The 19,994-nt window shown below is 34.2% G+C and overlaps 1 protein-coding gene across 11 annotated transcripts in view; it reads left to right on the top strand.

Annotated features, from left to right (window-relative positions):
- HACE1 (HECT domain and ankyrin repeat containing E3 ubiquitin protein ligase 1) overlaps positions 1-19,761 on the top strand; it is a 128,847-nt gene extending 109,086 nt beyond the window's left edge. For 7 of the 11 annotated variants that reach the window (XM_025383900.1, XM_025383907.1, XM_025383905.1 and 4 more), the window contains 5 exons: positions 2,945-3,076; positions 8,880-8,978; positions 9,259-9,329; positions 17,463-17,576; positions 18,114-19,409. In XM_025383900.1, the coding sequence (XP_025239685.1) occupies positions 2,945-3,076; positions 8,880-8,978; positions 9,259-9,329; positions 17,463-17,576; positions 18,114-18,216 (519 nt within the window). In that variant the 3' untranslated portion in view covers positions 18,217-19,409. Of the gene's footprint in view, positions 1-2,944; positions 3,077-8,879; positions 8,979-9,258; positions 9,330-17,462; positions 17,577-18,113 lie in introns of all 11 variants that reach the window. The other 4 variants (XM_025383898.1, XM_025383896.1, XM_025383904.1 and 1 more) reach the window with 1 other exon arrangement.
- The last annotated feature ends 233 nt before the right edge of the window (positions 19,762-19,994 follow it).

The following is a 19,994-nucleotide window of genomic DNA, read 5'->3' as shown; positions in this document are numbered from 1 at the left end:
GATCAGGGACTTGCCAAAAGAAGCAGTCTGGCTGCTTTTTGGTAGAGCGTATGTGCTGCATTAAAGGGGACACTACCTTTTCTGTACCGCCTGTATTCTCCAAAGCCGGCAGACTGGAGCAGCTGAGTTGACTGAACCCCAGACATGGCAGTCACCCCTCGCCCCCGGAGCTTGGTCCCAGTGAGATGCCAAAGCTCTGCCCTTAGAACCCTTAGCCAGTGTATTTCTATACGACATGAACACTTGAAATGTTAATGGGTAACAGTAGTGGGTGTTTATAGTAATATTCGTATTGTCAAGATAATATTAATTTGTTTTATTCTGTTTGAAGATGTACTGTTTAGCGAGGCAGGGAAACATTTTAGAAGCAGTTTGACTTAGATTTTTCCATTAAACACAGCTATCTTTCAACTATTTGAAAAACTCTTATATTACTGAAAAATTAAGGGTTTATGATAGCTAGGATTTCATTATTTTATTGAAAAATAATTTAGTTCAACTGCCATTCACATTTAAATTACTTAATTAGCATGAAGACTGGGATGTGAAGGAACTGATTTTCACAAATTGATATCAATAGCTATGAACTGGGTTACTGAAATACATGTGGAAAATAACAAATACTAAAAGAAATGGAAGGAAAAGTGTGATGAAAGTATATTTGTAAAAATTAATTTAAAAATAGACTGTAGAAGGAAATAATAGGAATTAATTGGTAAAAAAAAGAATATATATTATTCTGATAGATATGGAATGCAATTAAAATAGGTAACGTTCACATGAGCAATTCATAAATCTTTTATTTGTATGCTTCATGACTTGTTAAGGTCTTCCACAGAGATTATTGAGTCGCACTTTAAGATTGTAAAGCCAGAACCTCTTGGGAAAAAGTCTTTTTAGGGAAGAGTAGGGTCTTTCCTGGCATCTTAAAAAACACAGATGCATAATTAATTATATGAATGGGGCAGAAAACTTTTAGTACATCCAGTGAACAATGTTAGTGAGAGTAGACATAAACTAAAATATAATCATGTGCTAATGCAGATATCACTGCTATAATCACTATAAAATATTTTATATATGTTATTTCTCGGGTTGGACTCTAGAAATTTAGTGTATGTTTCTGTTTGACTGTTGGGTACACATTTCTGTCTCCCTCTCTATAATAACTGCCTGTATGTGACTTGTAGCTGATTAATTCCTATGTAATAGAGAAAAACTTGCACCTTTGGTTGGTGGGAAGTGGGATTTGGGGTGAGACTAGATTGAATAGCAGAGATGGTAGCTTTCCTTGTGTTAAATTGTACAAGGAGCCACACAGGGTTTCGGGAGAGCTGTGAGGAGTCTACTGTGACACTTTTGTAGCTCTGAGGGCTGTGAAGAGTTCATAGCTAGCAGTCATACAGAACTTGCTGGCTCAGTGCCTTTTTTTTTTGGTCTTTTTTCCCCATTTTTTGTTTGATTGGGTTTTTTGTTTGTTTGTTTGTTTCTGAACAGAGCGTCAGATGAGTGCCAAAAAAAGAATAAAGGAAGAGGGCTAAAACAGACTTTCTTCCCTGTTAGGGTCTTAATTCCTGGTAGGTGGGAGCTATATACCTGCTACAGCATATTGTTTTTAACTCACAAAGTTTCACTTATACGGATTTAAAAACTGTATAAATGATAACATCTCATAGTTTGTATATGTATACACACACATACTCTTTCTCTCTGTATATAATTCATTTTGTTCTAAGCCAAAATACAGTTTTTAAATTACCAGTTAACTTCTTAAATTTTTTTTCTTTAAGAGACAGGATCTTGCCCTGTTGCCTGGGTTGGAGTGTGGTGGCACGGTCATAGTTCACTGCATACTTGAACTCCTGGACTCAAGCAATGTTTCCACCTCAGCCTCCCCTAGTAACTGGGAATACAGGCATGTGCCACCATGCCCTCTGCTCATTACCAGTTACATTTTAAGTAACAATATTTTCTATGGTTATGATGTATATTAAAATAAAATGAGTGAATACATAGCTTACCTTAACTCAGAATTAAATTGGCTATGCTACAAAGAGCCATTTTATCAAGTTCTAAGTATGTGTTAAGTGAATTTGATGATGGTGTGCATTCATTCATGACATACTTTTTGAATACTTTCAAAGTGGCAGCCACTTTTTAGGAGTTGGTATATATCCGGGTAAAACAAAGCCCCTGTGTGCAGAGAGATTACATTCTAATGAGACATTTCAATGAGAATGACCTAGAAGTATAAACACACTGAGGCCCGGACAAGTTTGTGTTTTGGAAATAGCCAGAAGGCCGGTGAAACTAGAATAAGTGAATGAATGAACTAGGGGGAGAATGAAAGAAGTGAGATCAGAGAGCAAAGCTGAGGCCAGATCATTTGGGGCCTTAGAGACTAGGAAAGGAATTTGGATGTTACTCCAGATGTCACGAGAAGTCATTATAGGGTTTTAAGCAAGAGAGTTGCCTGATCTGAGTTATTTACATATACATACACACACACACATACATATCTGTGTGTATATATACATATATATTTTTTAAAATCACTCTGGCTAAGATGTAGAGAAGCATCAGTACAGGGGCAAAAATGGAAACAGGGACACCAGATGTTGCAGTAATTCAGATGAGAAGTAATGATAGCTTGGACCAGGGTACCGAAATGAAGGTAGTGAGACAAGGTCAGATTGAAAATAGTTTTTTAAAGGTAAATCTGATAGTATCAGCTGAAATAGGGTGTGAGAGAAGTCATGGATGATTGATTCCCTAGAATTTTTGCCTGAACAGCTTAGTGAATGGTGGCTTGCTGATTTGCTGAGATGTATGAGTGTTGGTGTCAGTTTTATTTTAAATCTTTACCTCTTAAATAAGAAATGTATTAACATTAAGTATGTAAAATATTTTTTAAAAGTCGTTATGAAAACTTCTTTTTCAATAGGCGGAGTACGTCCAGCTTGTTACTGAACTTCGAATGACAAGAGCCATTCAGCCTCAGATCAATGCCTTTTTACAGGGCTTTCATATGTTCATTCCACCCTCCCTTATACAGCTTTTTGATGAATATGAATTGGTAAGGAAAAATATCAGTTCTTATGTTGTAACACAACAACACAAAACTCTAGTGATGTAATTCAGAAATAATTGTGGAGTACGATAATGAATGAAATAATGTATAAATGAGAAAAAATTGTTTAATGTCCATTTTTAGAGATTTGATATAAAATTTATGGATGTGCCTTCTCTTAAGCTTAATAACCAGATAAGCAACTCCTTAATGTGAAGTGAGGTGAGGTGGTGACAAACTAAAATGGAATATATTCCTATTTCTTCTATATGGGAGATGTTGAAGGCCAGTCTTCCTATATGTGCAGTATTCTACATTATTTCTGAATTTTTTATTTGATCACATGACATAAAGGGTGCTGATACTACTTAAACTTCTAAAGAGAATTAAGAAGGTTTTTCTTATTGTATAGTATTTTCTTCTCCAGTTTCTTATATTGCCATATATATAATTTTATAATTCTTTATTTGAAACCTATGGAGTCCATCGTCTTTGCTGTCCTGTAGTCCCTAATGAATGTTTTGTTTTGCTACTTTAATTTGCCTTTATTGTACTGTGATCCAACAGGATTTCTAATTTTATATGATTTATGTCGCATTTTTCTCCATTTTCTTTTTCTCTTTAGTTTTGGTAATTTGGAGAATTATTTTTAAACTCTTTGAGTTGTCTAAATCTAAATAAAGCACAGTATTTTAAATAGAATATAGCTGCTTTCTTATCTAAAAAAATATAATTTGGAATAGTAAGTCCCAGATCAGTGGAAATATTTTATTTAGTTTTTATTCTGTCTCAGAAAATTAGTTTTACCTTATACCTTTCATTTTAGTATATGGATACAGATACTGATATATACCTTTAATTTTACATATGTATCAGTATTTTAAATTTATCATTCATAGTATATGTTAGCAGTGAACAAAATTTGCTAATTAATTTTGAAGTCCATTTTGATTTAGTTTCATTAAATGTAAGTTTTGAGGTTTTTTTGATTGTTTTTTAGCTGTACAGTTAATGACTTCAGTTAGCGTAGATTCATCTAGTTTTTATGTAACAGTAGAAGTTATTTTCAGCATTTAAAAATGGAGGACTATTTGAGCTATTATATTATTAGACCTGACTGAAATCTGACTTTTCCTGTACTGTGCTTGGATTAAATTAGCCTTTTGAAATTCAAAACAGAGAATTAATTATTTGCTGGACCTTTATGTATGTAAAAAACAAATAGCAACAACAAAAATAATTGATGAAAACTTTGCCTTATAATTTACTGAAATCAGTAAGTTTATAAAACTTTGAATTATAATATACATGCAGAAAAGGACACACCTCATAAATGTATAGCTTGATAAATTTTAACAAACTGAACATACCCATGAAACTAACACCCAGATGAAGAAACAGAAATCCTAGCACCCCATATGTCACTCTGTCATCCCCCTCCGGTCATTCTCCCACTTTAACAGTAACCATTCTCTTGACTTCTGAAATCATAGATGAGATTTGCCTATTTTAGAACTATGTAGATAGAATTTATCTGGCTTTCTTAGCTCAACTTTTTGTGTGTGGGAATCATACATATTGTTGCATGCAGTTGGTAATTTGTTCATTTTTATTGCTGAATAGCATTTCAGTTTCCTTTAGTCTTTTCTATTCTTGAACATTTAGTGGGTACTTTTCAGTTTCAGGCTCTTTCAAGTACTGCTGCTACAAACATGCCTTTAGGAAAACCTAAGTATGCATTCTGTAGGTTATATGCATTGGAGTGGAATTGCTGGGACACAGGCTGTGCATGTATCCCATTTCAGTAGATGTGAGCAGATAGTTTCCCAAGTGATGCATCAATTTACACTCCCATTAGTAGGTGTGAGAGTTCTGGGTGTTCTGCATTCTCACTAGCATTTGATAATTTTCCATCTTTTTCATTTCCTTACTGGTAATTCAGTAGTGGTCTTTCCTTGAGATTTTAATTTGTGTTTATGTGATAGCTAATGAAGTTACACACCTTTTATGATTACAGCCATTTGTGTACTCTGTTTTCAAAGTGTCTATTTAAGTAATTTGTCCATTTTTCTATTGTGTTTTCTGTTTTATTTTTTCTTTTTACTGACTTGTAGGACTCTTTATGTATTCTTTCATAAGAGTCTTTTGTCAGATATATGTATTATGAATATTTTCTACTCAGGTCTTTTCAGTGAATAAAAATTTTGGGGTTTAACATAATTCAGTTTATCAGTTGTTTTTTTTTTTTTAATGGAAGAAACTTTTTGTGTCTTGTTTAAGAAACTGTTTCTTTCCCCAAGGCTGTGAAGATATTGTTCTGTGTTTTCTTTTAAAAGCTTTATTCCTTTATCTTTCACATTTAGGTCTGTTACTGGTAAGTTTTTAATTGTGGCTCTTACATTAAAATTTAGATCAGGATTCCTAGTTTGTCTTGGACTCTGACTTTACTAAGTTGAGCTGATTCACATTTGGGAAGAGCAACATTGTAGGCATGGTCTTGATTTATGCAGTGGTAATAATTATTATTAAGCGTTTAGTATTTGCCAAGTATTTTATATGTATTAATTTAAAAAACCCACAAAAAATCTCTTGAGGTGAGTACGATTGCCCCCATTTTACATATGAGAAAACTAGGCCAAAGAAGATACGGAACTTGTTCATGGTCATAGAGCATGTGTTAGTGGTAGGCTATGAACCCATGTTCCCTGACCTCAGATCTCATCAGTGTTGCCAGTCTGCTTCTTGGTGGCATGAGTAATCAGAGGGACTTGGCTTCAGAACCTTTTGTGTGACTTTGTGTCTTTCATAGGGGAGCGCTATGCTACACTGAGAACGGAAACTTGTAAAAAAATTTGGTGCAAACGTCTAAGCTAGATGTGCATCTGAGTTAAAAGATTCAGGTTAAATTCTAGAGTTTTAGTGAGGAGAAGGTATCGAATAGCTCCAATGTACTGAACTGGAGGTATAGTCATCCATTGTAGATAGAAGGCAGTCGTAAGTCAAGAGATGAGTATGGGCTGTTCTTCCATACTGTGCTGCTTGTGAATTTATCCATGAAAGAACCAGAATATAAAAACATTGAGTCATGTGATGCTGGGTAAGCTGATGGCTATGAATACTTGCATGATTCAGTTTCTAACTATTAGTATGAGTTATATAACTTACAGTTCCAACAGATGAATTCAGTTATTTTGTTGTATTAAAAAGATTGATTGGGACTTAAAATGTTTATTATATGTACTTTTTATTCTGGAATTCTCATTTCATCTATTTGTTTTTGGTCAATTTAGTAACTTTTTTTGCCCAGTTCTTAGGTGGAATAATAAAGATCCTTTCGTTGTCGTCTTCAAAAAAAAAATTGTAACAATGTGATATTCATGAAGTGCTTCAAATTTCTTGAGAGAATGTAGTATTAGTCATTTTTATTCATAATTATGAATAATGAAAGCATACTTAATATTATTAAAAGCTTATCTTCAGCCTAGAAGGGAAAAGGATTAAACTCATGAACTGTAAGACATGCGTAAAGCCTATCCCACTCCCTTTTAGCAAACCTGTATCAGAGTCCTGCCAGGGAACAGAATTTCTCCAGATGGTTCAAATATTGAAACTTTAACAAAGGGACTATTACACAGGTATGGGCAGTGTTAAGAATAAACAAGGTCTAGTGAGACATCCACAGACTGGAAACAGGGAAAGCCTTTATCGTCCCTAGGACTGAAGAGACAGGTAGAGGAATTACGGTGAAGAGCCCCGTGGGAGCCTGAACTACCAAGGAGGGCCCACCTGGTGGTAGCCATACTTGAGGAGCCATAGCTACTGCAAAGAGGTGCTGCAACAGTGGGGGAGCAGAGAGTACCCTCACCTCCAAACTAACTGCCTGTGTTTCCCTGGCTCCAAACCCAATCCAAAGCCAGATGGCAAGAGAACCAGCAGGCAAAGCAGCCAGTCTACAGTGCAAAGGAAGCTAGAGAATGTATTTGGGGGTGGTCAATGTAGACTAACTAGACTGTCTTCATCTAGGAAGAGGATTCTATAATACTGTTACTAAGAGGACTAAAACACATCCTATACTAGCAGTTCTAAAACTTTTCGGTCTTAGGACCCCTTGCAACAAAAGAGTTTTTGTTTATGTGGGTTATGTCAATCTATATTTACTGTACTTGAAATTAAAACAGAAATGTAAAATATTTTATTCACATAAAATAATCCATTATTATGTTAACATAGAGAACATTTGAAAAACTAAAATTGCATTTTCTAGAACAAAACAGAAATAATGGGAAGACTGGTACTATTTTACAGTTTTGCAAATTTCTTTAATGTCTAGCTTAATAGAAGACAAATGGGCCCTTATAACTGCTTTTGTGTATAATCTGTTTTGATATGTTGTTTGGTTGAAATATATGAAGAAAATCCAACCTCATACAGATAAGTTGGAAAAGGGAGAACCTCATGGACCCACAGAAAAATCTCGGAAACCCTCAAGAGTTCTCACATGTTGCCTTGTATCTATCTTATTTAAGGTACAAGGTCAGCTATATGTTATGAGTATTTACTATAGGAAACGTGATTTTGAATCACATGGTATCTACATCCCTCTAATAAGAAATCCTGGCTGGGTGCGGTGGTTCACACCTGTAGTCCCAGCACTTTTGGGAGGCTGAGGTGGGCGGATCACAAGGTCAGGAGATTGAGACCATCCTGGCTAACATGGTGAAACTCCGTCTCTACTAAATATACAAAAAAATTAGCCGGGCGTGGTGGTGGGCACCTGTAGTCCCAGCTACTTGGGAGGCTGAGGCAGGAGAATGGTGTGAACCCGGGAGGTGGAGCTAGCAGTGAACCAAGATCGCAGTGCCACTGCACTCCATCCTGGGCAACAGAGCAAGACTCCATCTCAAAAAAAAAAAAAAAAAAAAGGCAATCCTGATGGATGTTCTGGCTCATCAGTGTAAAGTGTAGGCCAATCATTGCCTCCCCTGTCTATGTAAGCATATCTAACTGTGAAATAGGGACTGATTCAGAGAAGTGGACAGGCTCTTTTCATGTCCTCTTTTCCCTTGGAAAACAAAAAGGCAAATACTTTGCTGTTCTTAATTTCATTTTTACTTACATGATTGAGATTTTGTGTCTTTGATTATCTTCCTGTATGAAAGAAACTTATCAAGTCATTAGGAAAATTGCTTTTTTTTTTTTTTTTTTGACTTTGGAGAAAATTGACTTTAAAGGATCCAAATTATTCCAGAATAGAATTCCTAAAAGGCCTAAATATTTTTTAAAAATCATAACTATTTTTATATTACCTCCTTTTTCCTCATGATAAGGATTTCTTGATGCTTTTCCCCTTGTTTAGTCAAGTATTTATTCAGGTCTTTGTTGTCACTTCCATGTTGAGAATACTGTCCCCTTACAGAAGTTAATAAATTTGCAAAGAATTGTAAAAATATAAAGTAAATCAAAGATAATGTTCATAAAACTTTTGCACGTAAAAAAAAAAAAAAAAAACTTTTGCACGCATAAACTGTTGTTGCATATGTTCACACATAAACATATAAACTATAATCTCTTATGTTTTAATGAAGTTTTGTCAATGTGGAAACATCTCCACATCTTACAATATTTGAGATTATCAGCGTCAAGGATTTTGTCTCATGTAATGCTTGTTATTGATGACATGCAGGAACTGTCACTAAAATGTATCAGTTTCATGTGAGATTAGTTTCTAATTAAGGCAAATTTACCATTTAAATGTAATAACTTTTTTCCCTAAAGAAAATTATTGAAATATTTTTCTTCTTCCCCCAAGGAGCTACTGCTTTCTGGCATGCCAGAAATTGATGTGAGTGATTGGATAAAAAATACAGAATACACAAGTGGCTATGAAAGAGAAGATCCAGTTATTCAGGTAAAATTTCTCTAGAGCTTAGAATGAAGTTAAGTTTTGCCGTTTAATTTTGTAAGCTTTTCAGCACTATTGAATGAAAACTTACATTAATTAACAAAGTGAAGTATTTCCCCAAATTATTCTTGTGGGAACAGTGCATATGAAAGCTTTGCATGAAATCATTTTTGGTAAATGACTTTCATAGAATAAAATGTGCTTTATGAATATTACATATTTCTCTGGTATTGAGAAGTCTGCAGTTGCTCTGAAATATGAGCTAAGTTTTTTTTGTTGTTGTTAGTGGTTCTGGGAAGTTGTAGAAGACATTACTCAAGAGGAGAGAGTTCTTCTCTTGCAGTTTGTTACTGGCAGGTAAGCAGTATTTTTATGATAATATGGAAATAATTTAATGTATTCTGCTTTTAATGGCTTAGAGATAACTAAAATGAGGAGTTATTACTCTGAATTGTCAGTAACTTACCACCCTTTCCACTGTTTTAGATATTAAAGATTTATTTTGGTATTAAAGATAAGACATTTATAGTAGTGATCAATCATGTTTATTTGATATATTAAAAAGGATCGCCAATTAGGACTATTAGTATATTGCACTTTATAATTTGGAAATCTTTTTGCTCTGCAGGTCGGTCAAGGATAGTAGCCAAATGTTTAATATTTGTATATTGCTGGTTTGGTTTAATAGTAAGGCAGTTCAGTTTATCCTGGGTAACTCATACACATACTCTATGTTACCCATACACAACAGTTTTTCTGTAATTCAAAGTAAACTTTAAAGTGTCAAGATTCATGGCCTAAAAAATAATTTGTGGTACCACACTTCTATGAAAAGTTCACTTTTGAAACCAGTTAAATATAATAGATATTAGAAAACTAGATGATTTAACCATCTTTTAGCTTATATTTCTGAAAGATGTAAAAAAAAGTCTGATTTTCATTTTGGATAACAGAATTTTATCTTCTATTTATGAAAATGTAGTTTAGTTTTTTTCATTATAAATGTACATATTTCTCCTAGGAAAGTTACAAAACAAAGTTAGAATAAGAAAAACCACAGTCCATCAGCCGTAACCACTATAAACAATTTGATATATTTACTTCTTTGTTTTTTTTGCATATTTAAAAACCATAATTGTGAATATATATCTATATAAAATATATATATATAATTTTTTTTTTTTTTTTTGAGACAGAGTCTCACTCTGTCCCTCAGGCTGGAGTGCAGTGGCTTGATCTTGGCTCACTGCAACTTCCACCCCCTGGGTTCAAGCGATTCTGCTGCCTCAGCCTCCCAAGTAGTTGGGAGTACAGGCGCCTGCCAACACGCACGGCTAATTTTTGTATTTTTTTATTTTTAGTAGAGATGAGGTTTCACCATCTTGGCCAGGCTGGTCTTAAACTCCTGACCTCATGATCCACCTATCTTGGCCTCTCAAAGTGCTGAGATTACAGGCGTGAGCCACCATGCCTGGCCTATAATTTTTAAAATCTATATTTTTTTTATTTTAAAAGTAATGTTTAATCATTGTAGAAACTTTAGACAATGGAGAAAATAGGAGAAAATTAAAATCCTTAATGTTAAGTGATCCCACTATTCAGAGATAACTACAATTAACATTTTGCTTTTTTTTTTAGTCTTCTTACTGTATAGTTAGAAAAATAGTTGGAGCCACACTGTAGATCTAATTTTAAAGAATAAATGAATAGTCTGGGTACGGTACTTCTCTTGCAGTTTAGTTTGTTACTGGCAAGTAAGCAGTATTTTTATGATAATATGGAAATAATTTAATATATTCTGTTTTTATGGCTTAGAGATAACTAAAATGAGGAGTTATTACTCTGAATTGTCAATAACTTACCACCCTTTCCACTGTTTTAGGTATTAAAGATTTATTTTGGTATTAAAGATAAGACATTTATAGTAGTGCCTGTAATCCTAGCACTTTGAGAGGCTGAGGCGGGCAGGTCACTTGAGCTCAGGCGTTTGAGACCAACCTAGGCTACATGGCGAAACCCTGTCTCTACAAAAATACAAAAATTAGCCAGGCATGGTGGCACATGCCTGTAGTCCCAGCTACTCAGGAGTCTGAGGTGGGAGGATCACTTGAGCCTGGGAGGTGGAGATTGCAGTGAGCTGAGATTGCGCCACTGCACTCTAGCCAGGGTGACAGAGTGAGATCCTGTCTCAAAAAAAATAATAAAAAATAAATAAGAAATAAATAAGACATAACAATTAACAGGTTATAGACTAAAAATATAAAAGAAAAACTTGTTTTTTTGGTTTTGTTTTTTGCCTCTGAATGCCAAGAAGTACTCAGAGACTTGAATAACTTAATAGAAAGGATGAAAAAATCATTATATTTTTTATGTAAGAAAGTTGACAATTTGACAATTCAGATAGGAGAAAAAAACCCACCTCCAATCTATTCCTAAAAATAATCACTGATAACATTTTTGTTATTCTTCTAGAATTTTTAACATATATAATTTTTACTTTTAAAACCATTGTTATTTTATAACTTTTTGAATTTAGCAATATGTTACTAAATTGTTCAATTTATAGATCTATGTAATTTTTAGTGGCTTTCTAGTTTTCTTTTTAGGGACTTCCTTTAATTGATTCTTTATTGCTAAATTTTCCTATTTATGGAATAATGCTGTACAAATAAGGAATTTTTGTGCTTCTGTCCTAGTGGGACAGTCTGATTATAGAAGATAAATTCTTAGAAGGGAAATTTTTTTGTATGAGAATATATAAATTTTTATAATCTTGATACATATTCATTTATCTTCTAGAAGGGTATTGATGTCAGTAGAGAATGAGAGAGCTTACTCCTTTTATCAGCACAGGGTATAGTCATTTTTACTTTCTTTCTTTTTTTTTTTTTTTTTTTTTTTTTTAAAGACAGAGTCTGGCTCTGTCGCCCAGGCTGGAGTGCAGTGGCACAATCTCGGCTCACTGCAAGCTCCACCTCCTGGGTTCACACCATTCTCTTGCCTCAACCTCCTGAGTAGCTGGAACTACAGGTGCCTGCCACCACACCCGCTAATGTTTGTATTTTTAGTAGAGATAGGGTTTCACCTTGTTAGCCAGGATAGTCTCAATCTCCTGACCTCATGGTCCACCCACCTCGGCCTCTCGAAGTGCTGGGATTACAGGTGTGAGACACCGTGCCCGGCCCATTTTTACTTTCATATAATTTCTTTTATGTAATTTTTGTGTGTGTGGTATGAATTACCTGACTTTATTCTTTGTTATTCCACAATCACTTTAAAAATTCAGTTTTAAGTGTTGTTTATATATTAGGGGTATTAACTCTGCAAATAGTTTTCTTGGTTTATCAAAGTTAAATATACAGATTTCCATGTAATTTAAATTTATAACTTGTAAGTTTTAAATTACCGTATTGCCAAGGTGATTATCGTTACTTTCCTTTGTGGTTTTATAAATCGTTCCCTACTTCTAAGATTTTATATATATGTTTATATAAATTTTTTAATGTAAGTTTTACAATTTCTGTTTTTACATTCCAGTTTTTAAGCCATCTGAACCTTATTTTGGTTTATGTTGTCAAGTATATTTTTCTAAATGGTTTATACTTCAACACTATCTAGTGAATTATTATGTTTTCCCCATGATTTGGTCAGTATGAGTCTTTAAGATGCAGAAATCAGTTACTCAAGTTTTTTAGTACTAAGTTGTTTCTTAGGTGGCTGCTCCTGTAGAGTAAAACACTAGAATTAGTAATATACAAGGCTTCTTCACTTTAAATAGTACAGTCATTGCTAGCAATGCTGAAAAGAGGTGTGCTATTCATTATTTAGTTATGAAGTGTGGCAAATCCACACTTGAATGGAGGTGAAAGATGTGGGTGAAGAGTAGAAGCCAAGGAAGCTCAGGGGAAACAACGCGGAGCTAGCTTCACCCCTTGGACGGAAGAATCCACCTTTCAACATTGAGTCTAATTAGAGCTCTGTATTTTGAGTTCAAACTGAGAAAGTTTTAAGCTTTTTAAAATTTTAAATTTTACCTCGAACTCCCAGTCAGTAGTATAGGTATAGTACTTGTCGTTCAAAACCAAAAGTGTAAATTTTTTTCTTTTTTAATTTTTGGAAAATTCTGATTCTGTATTAGTTTTATTTAGATACTGACGTATCTTTCTACAGGTCTGTAGTATAATTTAGTGCAACCTTACTGAAAGATCAAATGTGTTCCAATTGTTGAACCAAGAATTAATACAAAAAGTGATTTTTAAATATTTTTATAGTATTGACATTAATATTTCATAGCTCTATAAGGCCATCTTTAATGTTTTACTGTTTCATTATCCCTTAATCCCTTAAGAATCAGACTTGATGATTTCTTTTTTTTTTTTTTTTTGAGAAAGAGTCTTGCTCTGTTTCTTAGGCTGGAGTGCTGTGGCACAATCTCAGCTCAGTGCAACCCCCGCCTCCCAGGTTCAAGTGATTCTCCTGCCTCAGCCCTCCCGAGTAGCTGGGATTATAGGCACCTACCACCACGCCTGGCTAGTTTTGTATTTTTAGTAGACATGGAGTTTCACCATGTTGGCCAGGCTGGTCTCGATCTCCTGACCTCAAGTGATCCACCTGCCTCGGCCTCCCAAAGTGCTGGGATTACAGCTGCGAGCCTCTGTGTCCGGCTGATTTCTTTTCTTTTCTTTTTTTTCTTTCTTTCTTTTTTTTTTTTGAGATGAAGTCTTGCTCTATTGCCCAGGCTGGAGTGTAGTAGCTTGATCTCAGCTCACTGCAACTTCCACCTTCTGGGTTCAAGTGACTCTCCTTCCTTAGCCTCCAATTACAGGTGCACACACCACTTTGCCTGGCTAATTTTTGTATTTTTAGTAGTGACGGGGTTTCACCATGTAGGCCAGGCTGGTCTCTAACTACTGATCTCAAGTGATCCACCAGCCTCAACCTCTCAAAGTGGTGGGATTACAGGCGTGAGCCACCGCGCCCGGCCAATTACTTTTTAAATAAAATAGAAGTATGCCATTTTTGTTTACTGTAATTTATACTGTATAATCTAAGTGTCATAATATTCAACCAAAGACTTTATTTTTCTCATACATACTTACGCCTGATGAATTATTATCTTAACATGATCAGATCTAATTATATAAGTAGGGGGCCAGCCATATTTATTCATAGTGTAGGAAAAGAGGAGTAAGGTTTCAGGAATGGCTCATGAATAACAGCTTATAGAATAATTTTAATTAAGATGTTAAAACTAGAGGATCTTCTGAATTTTTAGCTTACTGTTCAAAATTTACTTGTGTGAAGGACATTAGATTGATCATACTTATATTGAAATACTGTGCTATAATTTGTATAAAAATCAATGTCAACATTTATTTTCTCATCTTGATAAAATAGTTACATTTAATTTGAAATTCTACAACACAGGATATTCAGAACGGCTTGATTTTTATCCCTTTTTATGTTTGGTCACCTTGTTAATTTTTTGGGCAAAAGTTAAATATATAAATTAACTAATGTTGAATTTTATTTCAACTTACAAAGAGATATAGCCAGATGTTCTTTATATATTCTCTTGCTATTAGTAGGAATTGTTTATGCATTAGTGTCTTATAAGCAAGATTCAGGCATACTTTTAATATTGCCTTAGTTTACTAAGGTAAGCTCAAGAATTTCATCAGTAAACCAAACCAGACGACTTCCCAGATAGAAGAGAAAATTGCTGTTTTTAGGGATTCTTTCATATTGGATTGTTAAACATTTTTTTCCCTGAGGATGTATACATATCATCAGTGATTTCAAATAGACAATCCTGGTACATTTTTTCAACTTTGTGTGTGTGTGTGTGTGTGCGCGCACGTGTGTGTAAATGCATATCATAAAATCATTTAAACAATTTTTAAGTGTGCACTTTTGTGGCATTAAGTATTCACATTAATGTGTGACTATCACCACCGTCCATCTCCTGAATTTTTTCATCTTTCCCAACTGAAACTCTGTACTCATTAAACACTAACTCCCCATCCTCCTTCCCTACCCACCTCTAACAACCACCTATTTTATGTCTATGAATTTGACTACTCTAAGAACTTCATATAAGTGGAATCATACAATATTTGTCTTTTTGTGATTGCTTTATTTCACTTAGCATAAAGTCTTCAAGATTCATCCATTTTGTAGCACATGTCAAAATTTCCTTCATTTTTAAGGCTAAATAATACCCCCTTGTATATATACACCACACTTTGCTTATCCAGCCATCTGTTGATGGAGACTCGGGTTGCTTCTACCATTTGGCTATTGTGAATAATGCTGCTATGAACATGGATGCACAGATACTTTTTTGAGTCTGTGCTTTCAGTTCTTTTGGATATATACCCAGAAGTGGAATTGCCTGATTGTATGGTAATTCTGTATTGTAATTCTGTTAATTTTGTTGAGGAACCTACATGTTGTTTTCCACAGAGGCTGATCATTTTACATTCCCAGCAGCAATTTCTCCACATCCTTGCTAATACTTGTGACTTTCTGTATTTTGTTTTTTTGATGTTTTGCCGATAGTCATCTTAATGAGTGTGAAGTGGTTTTGATTGGCATTGCCCTAGTAAATAGTGATGTTGAGCATCTTCATGTGCTTATTGGGCATTTGTTTATCTTTTTTTGGAGAAATGTCTATTTCAATTCTTTGCACATTTTTAATCAGGCTGTTTTGGTTTTTTTTGTTTGTTTTGGTTTTTTGCTATGGGAATTCTTTATATGTTCTCAATATCAATTTGGTGTCATATTCAATAAATCATTGCCAAATCCGGTGTTATGAAGCTTTTCCCTTATATTTTCTTCTAAGAGTTTTGTAGTATTAGCTCTTACATTGAGGTCTTCAATCCATTTTGAGTTAGTTTTTAAGTTACTTAGTGTAAAGTAAGGGTCCAACTTCATTTTCGTTGTAGTGAATATTCAGTTTTCCCAACACACTTCGTTGAAAAGACTCTTTTCCCCTTTGAATGTTGTTGGCACTCTAGTTGAAAATCATTTCATTATGTATGTGAGGGGTTATTTCTGGCCTCTATTCTCTTCTACTGGTTCATGTGTCTCTTTTCTTGGCAGTATCACACTATTTTGATTACCACAGCTTTGTAATAAGTTTTGAAATCAGGATATGTGAGTCTGCCACCTTTGTTGTTTTTTTCCTAGACTGTTTAGGCTATTTGAGGTTCAACTTTTTTTTTTAAGTGAACTAAACTGTGCTTTATTTTATAAATCATTTTTTTTTTTTTTTTTTGAGACCGGAGTCTCGCTCTGTCACCCAGGCTGGAGTGCAGTGGCCAGATCTCAGCTCACTGCAAGCTCCGCCTCCCGGGTTTACGCCATTCTCCTGCCTCAGCCTCCCGAGTAGCTGGGACTACAGGCGCCTGCCACCTCGCCCGGCTAAGTTTTTTTGTATTTTTAGTAGAGACGGGGTTTCACCGTGTTAGCCAGGATGGTCTCGATCTCCTGACCTCGTGATCCGCCCGTCTCGGCCTCCCAAAGTGCTGGGATTACAGGCTTGAGCCACCGCGGCCGGCCTATAAATCATATTTTTAAGAAAGTATTTTAAATTTTATTCAGATGTTTGCAAGTATGTATTTAGTAATCTATACACTAAGTGTTCCTTTGTCATTATTCTTATTTATCCAAAAAGCACTGTAGCACCTCATTTTAAAAGCAATAGAATGTTTTTTAGTATCGGTTTAATCATGATACATACACAGGCTAACTTTAGAAGAAATATTAATTTTATTTTCGATGTATATATAACTTGAGAAGTTGTAATTACATCCTCTACAGTCATGTACCCAAGATTAAATTTTCTACTGATGTGTTATGCATTGTATGTTAACCTTCCTGTGGTCTCTTTATGTTTGGTGATGTTTGAAAAATATGTTTGATATTCTGAATATCAAATCAAAGAGGAATATAAAGAATTTTTCAGTTTTTCCACTATGAAAAACAAAACAAAACACCTTTAGGGCCTAGATATTTTTCACAAACAAGGAAATCATTTGGATTACATGTCAGAGCATTTATTGCTTGAATTAATCAAATATTAATCTATTAACAATTTAATGAATGTCTACTCCAGGCATTTTGCTAGCCCCAGGGATATAGATGTAAATATGACTTGTTTGGGCTCTCAAGCCCCACTTCAGTAGAGAGCCACATGAAAGCAAATAATTGTAAATGTAGCATGCTAAATGCAATATTGAGGTATGTGCTGTGGCCAGTTGCAAGCATAGTGTAGCTATGGAAATGTGGAGAGGTGTCTCCATGGAAGGTTGCTAACTAATCACAAAGCAATTTACAGTAATGAGTTGGGGTTTTGTAGACTAAAAAATGTCATGTTGTCATTGTCCTAGAGTTGGATATATTTCTACCCTAACTTAGAACTTGAAATTGATCTGTCACAAATATCTTTCTTTCATGATTACAATGTATTAAGATATAAACTCTTAGTTCCAGGGTCCCACATGGTGGGTTTGCTAATATCATGGGTGGAAGTGGATTGCAAAACTTTACAATCGCTGCTGTGCCATATACTCCAAATCTTTTACCAACTTCAAGCACATGGTATGTTGAATTGGTTTATTTAAATGCTTTACAAATTGTTTTGATTAATTTTGAATGATCAGAGGTCTAACTGTTGCTGCATTGAGAGGAAAACCTCAGCTGTGATCTCACTCCAGGATTTTGGAATCATTGATAACAAATTATGTAGTTTTTGTGCCCCTGTTTTTGGGAGGGAAAATGTTTGAGGAAACCCTAATTCCCTACAATTTAATTGACTATAGTTCAAGTATCACCAAAGTTACACTATCATAAGTAGCACTGAGTTACACACCATCACTTCAAACTAAATTGCCCTATTGCTTATTTATTTTAAGCTGAAAAGAACTTATTTTCTTCCACTGCATTTGCATGCTGAAAGAAACTGCAGTGCAGCAGATTTTTTCTTCTTTTTAAATACCACTTTAGGGTTTTTCAATTTGAATGCAAATTTGAGAGGATGGTTTTATGTTAATTTTGAGTAGTGTTTTCACTTCTAGACAAAACAATCAGAAATTTTATAGATTTCCTGTTTAATGGTGGTGTATTTTTCTTTTAAAGCATCAACATGCTCAAGTTACCTGAATACCCAAGTAAGGAAATACTCAAGGACAGACTTCTTGTGGCACTACATTGTGGCAGCTATGGTTACACAATGGCATAATGAAGTCTGGAAAACTCATCTGACTACTGATGCACAATTCAGAATGGCAGAAGTAATTTGGGAAAATGTCAACAAAAAAGCAGCCTAAATGCAACCCATAGGCAGGGCTGATGCTTCAAATTTATAAAAGATCATCAGGTTTTCTGTTTCTGTCTTTTCCCTTTTATGTTTTCTCTGTTTGTGATACAATTAGAAAATATAAAATCACAGTAGATTTTATTTTTTAAAATGCTAATTGAAAGTAGTAGAGACTGTCCTTTTTCGTAATTAATTTTATCCAAGATTGTATTAAGGCAAAATCTGATTCTACATTCCACCTCTGCTGTGTAACTGTCTTGTTAAAAGGAGGTTTTCTCCTAATTTCTGATACATTATATGAGGTCATCCAGCTGGTATGTTCTTTTGCATGTAAAGTACCATTTATATTTTAGAAAACTATTGTATAGAATGGATTAATTTAGATTGTCTATAAAGCCACAAATATGTATTTTCCCACAGTGTATTCTATATTACAATGATTTTTTTAGCATTTTAATATTTTAATATACATTGTAAAATTTAGACTAACAGTTGATGAAATGACATCTAGTTTATATATTAAAGCTTACACTATATTGTATGAATTATTTGCATCTTTCAGTGGCCAGTTTTCCATATGTACATATTATGTCCCAATGTTTTTCTTATGCCTTATTTTAATTTATAATGAAGGTAAAATTAAAATGTATTTTACTACATTTCTTTTCATTACTTTTATCTGTGAGCGTTGACACATCTGAAAAAGTAATCTGGTGTGCAAATTATAATTTAAATAGTTAATTTTTTTACTTCTTAAATTTGCTTTTCGTCATTAAATTGTCAAGTTCAAGTGATATGTGCCTAATATCACTTGGGTGTTGGGTTTTTGAATTTTTGGGTAATCAGTTTTATTTTGAAAAGACAGACTTAAATAGTTACAGCATATGTTTGAACAGGAAGTAGGAACATGCATACACGAAGAAATGCTAACGGAAGGATTTGTAATGTTTAGGATCTTCCCTTGGAAACTAAAAATAGTATATTAATGACATTACTGTTTGTAGAATGACATATGCAAATTTTCTCATAAGCAGCCATTATGTTTGTCAGTAACGTTTGAGAGACATGTAAATTGAAAGTTTTGCTAAATTATAAAGCTCCTTTAATACATTGGTTTTGGTTCTCTTGTCTTTTCTAAATGTTAACAAAATATATCTTAACAGATTACATGAATTTAGGAATTATTTAAAAATTACCATTAGCTCTAAAATTAAGATTCAGATGCTTTATTTATAGTAACTGAAGCTAATAATGTTTTATGTTTTGATTTTTTGAAATTTAATTGTAGAAGTCACTGCCTTCTGAGTTTTCCAATAGATAACCACTTTTAATACTATATTGCTTATAATACTAATGTTTACAGATATGTTTCTGTTTATAACCATACAATACATTGGCTCTGTCATATTAGTTTTTTTGCAAGTAGTTATGTAAAAGAGATAGATAATAAAATATTAAATAACTGAGTGTGGTGGCTTATGTCTGTAATCTCAGCGTTTTGAGAGACTGAGGTGGGAGAATTGCTTAAACCCAGGAGTTCAAGACCAGCCTAGACAACATAAGAAGGCCCATCTCTATGAAAAATAAAAATAAGCTGCGCATGGTGGCATGTGCCTGTGGTCGGAAGGCTAGGTGCGAGATAGCTTGAGCCCAGGAGGTCAAGGCTGTGATGAGCCCTGATTGTGTGACTGCACTCCAGC

The sequence above is a fragment of the Theropithecus gelada genome, chromosome 4, assembly GCF_003255815.1.
Source record: "Theropithecus gelada isolate Dixy chromosome 4, Tgel_1.0, whole genome shotgun sequence".
NCBI lineage: Eukaryota > Metazoa > Chordata > Mammalia > Primates > Cercopithecidae > Theropithecus > Theropithecus gelada.
Note: the sequence above shows the minus strand (reverse complement) of the source record. Positions and strands in the feature narration are given on the sequence as shown.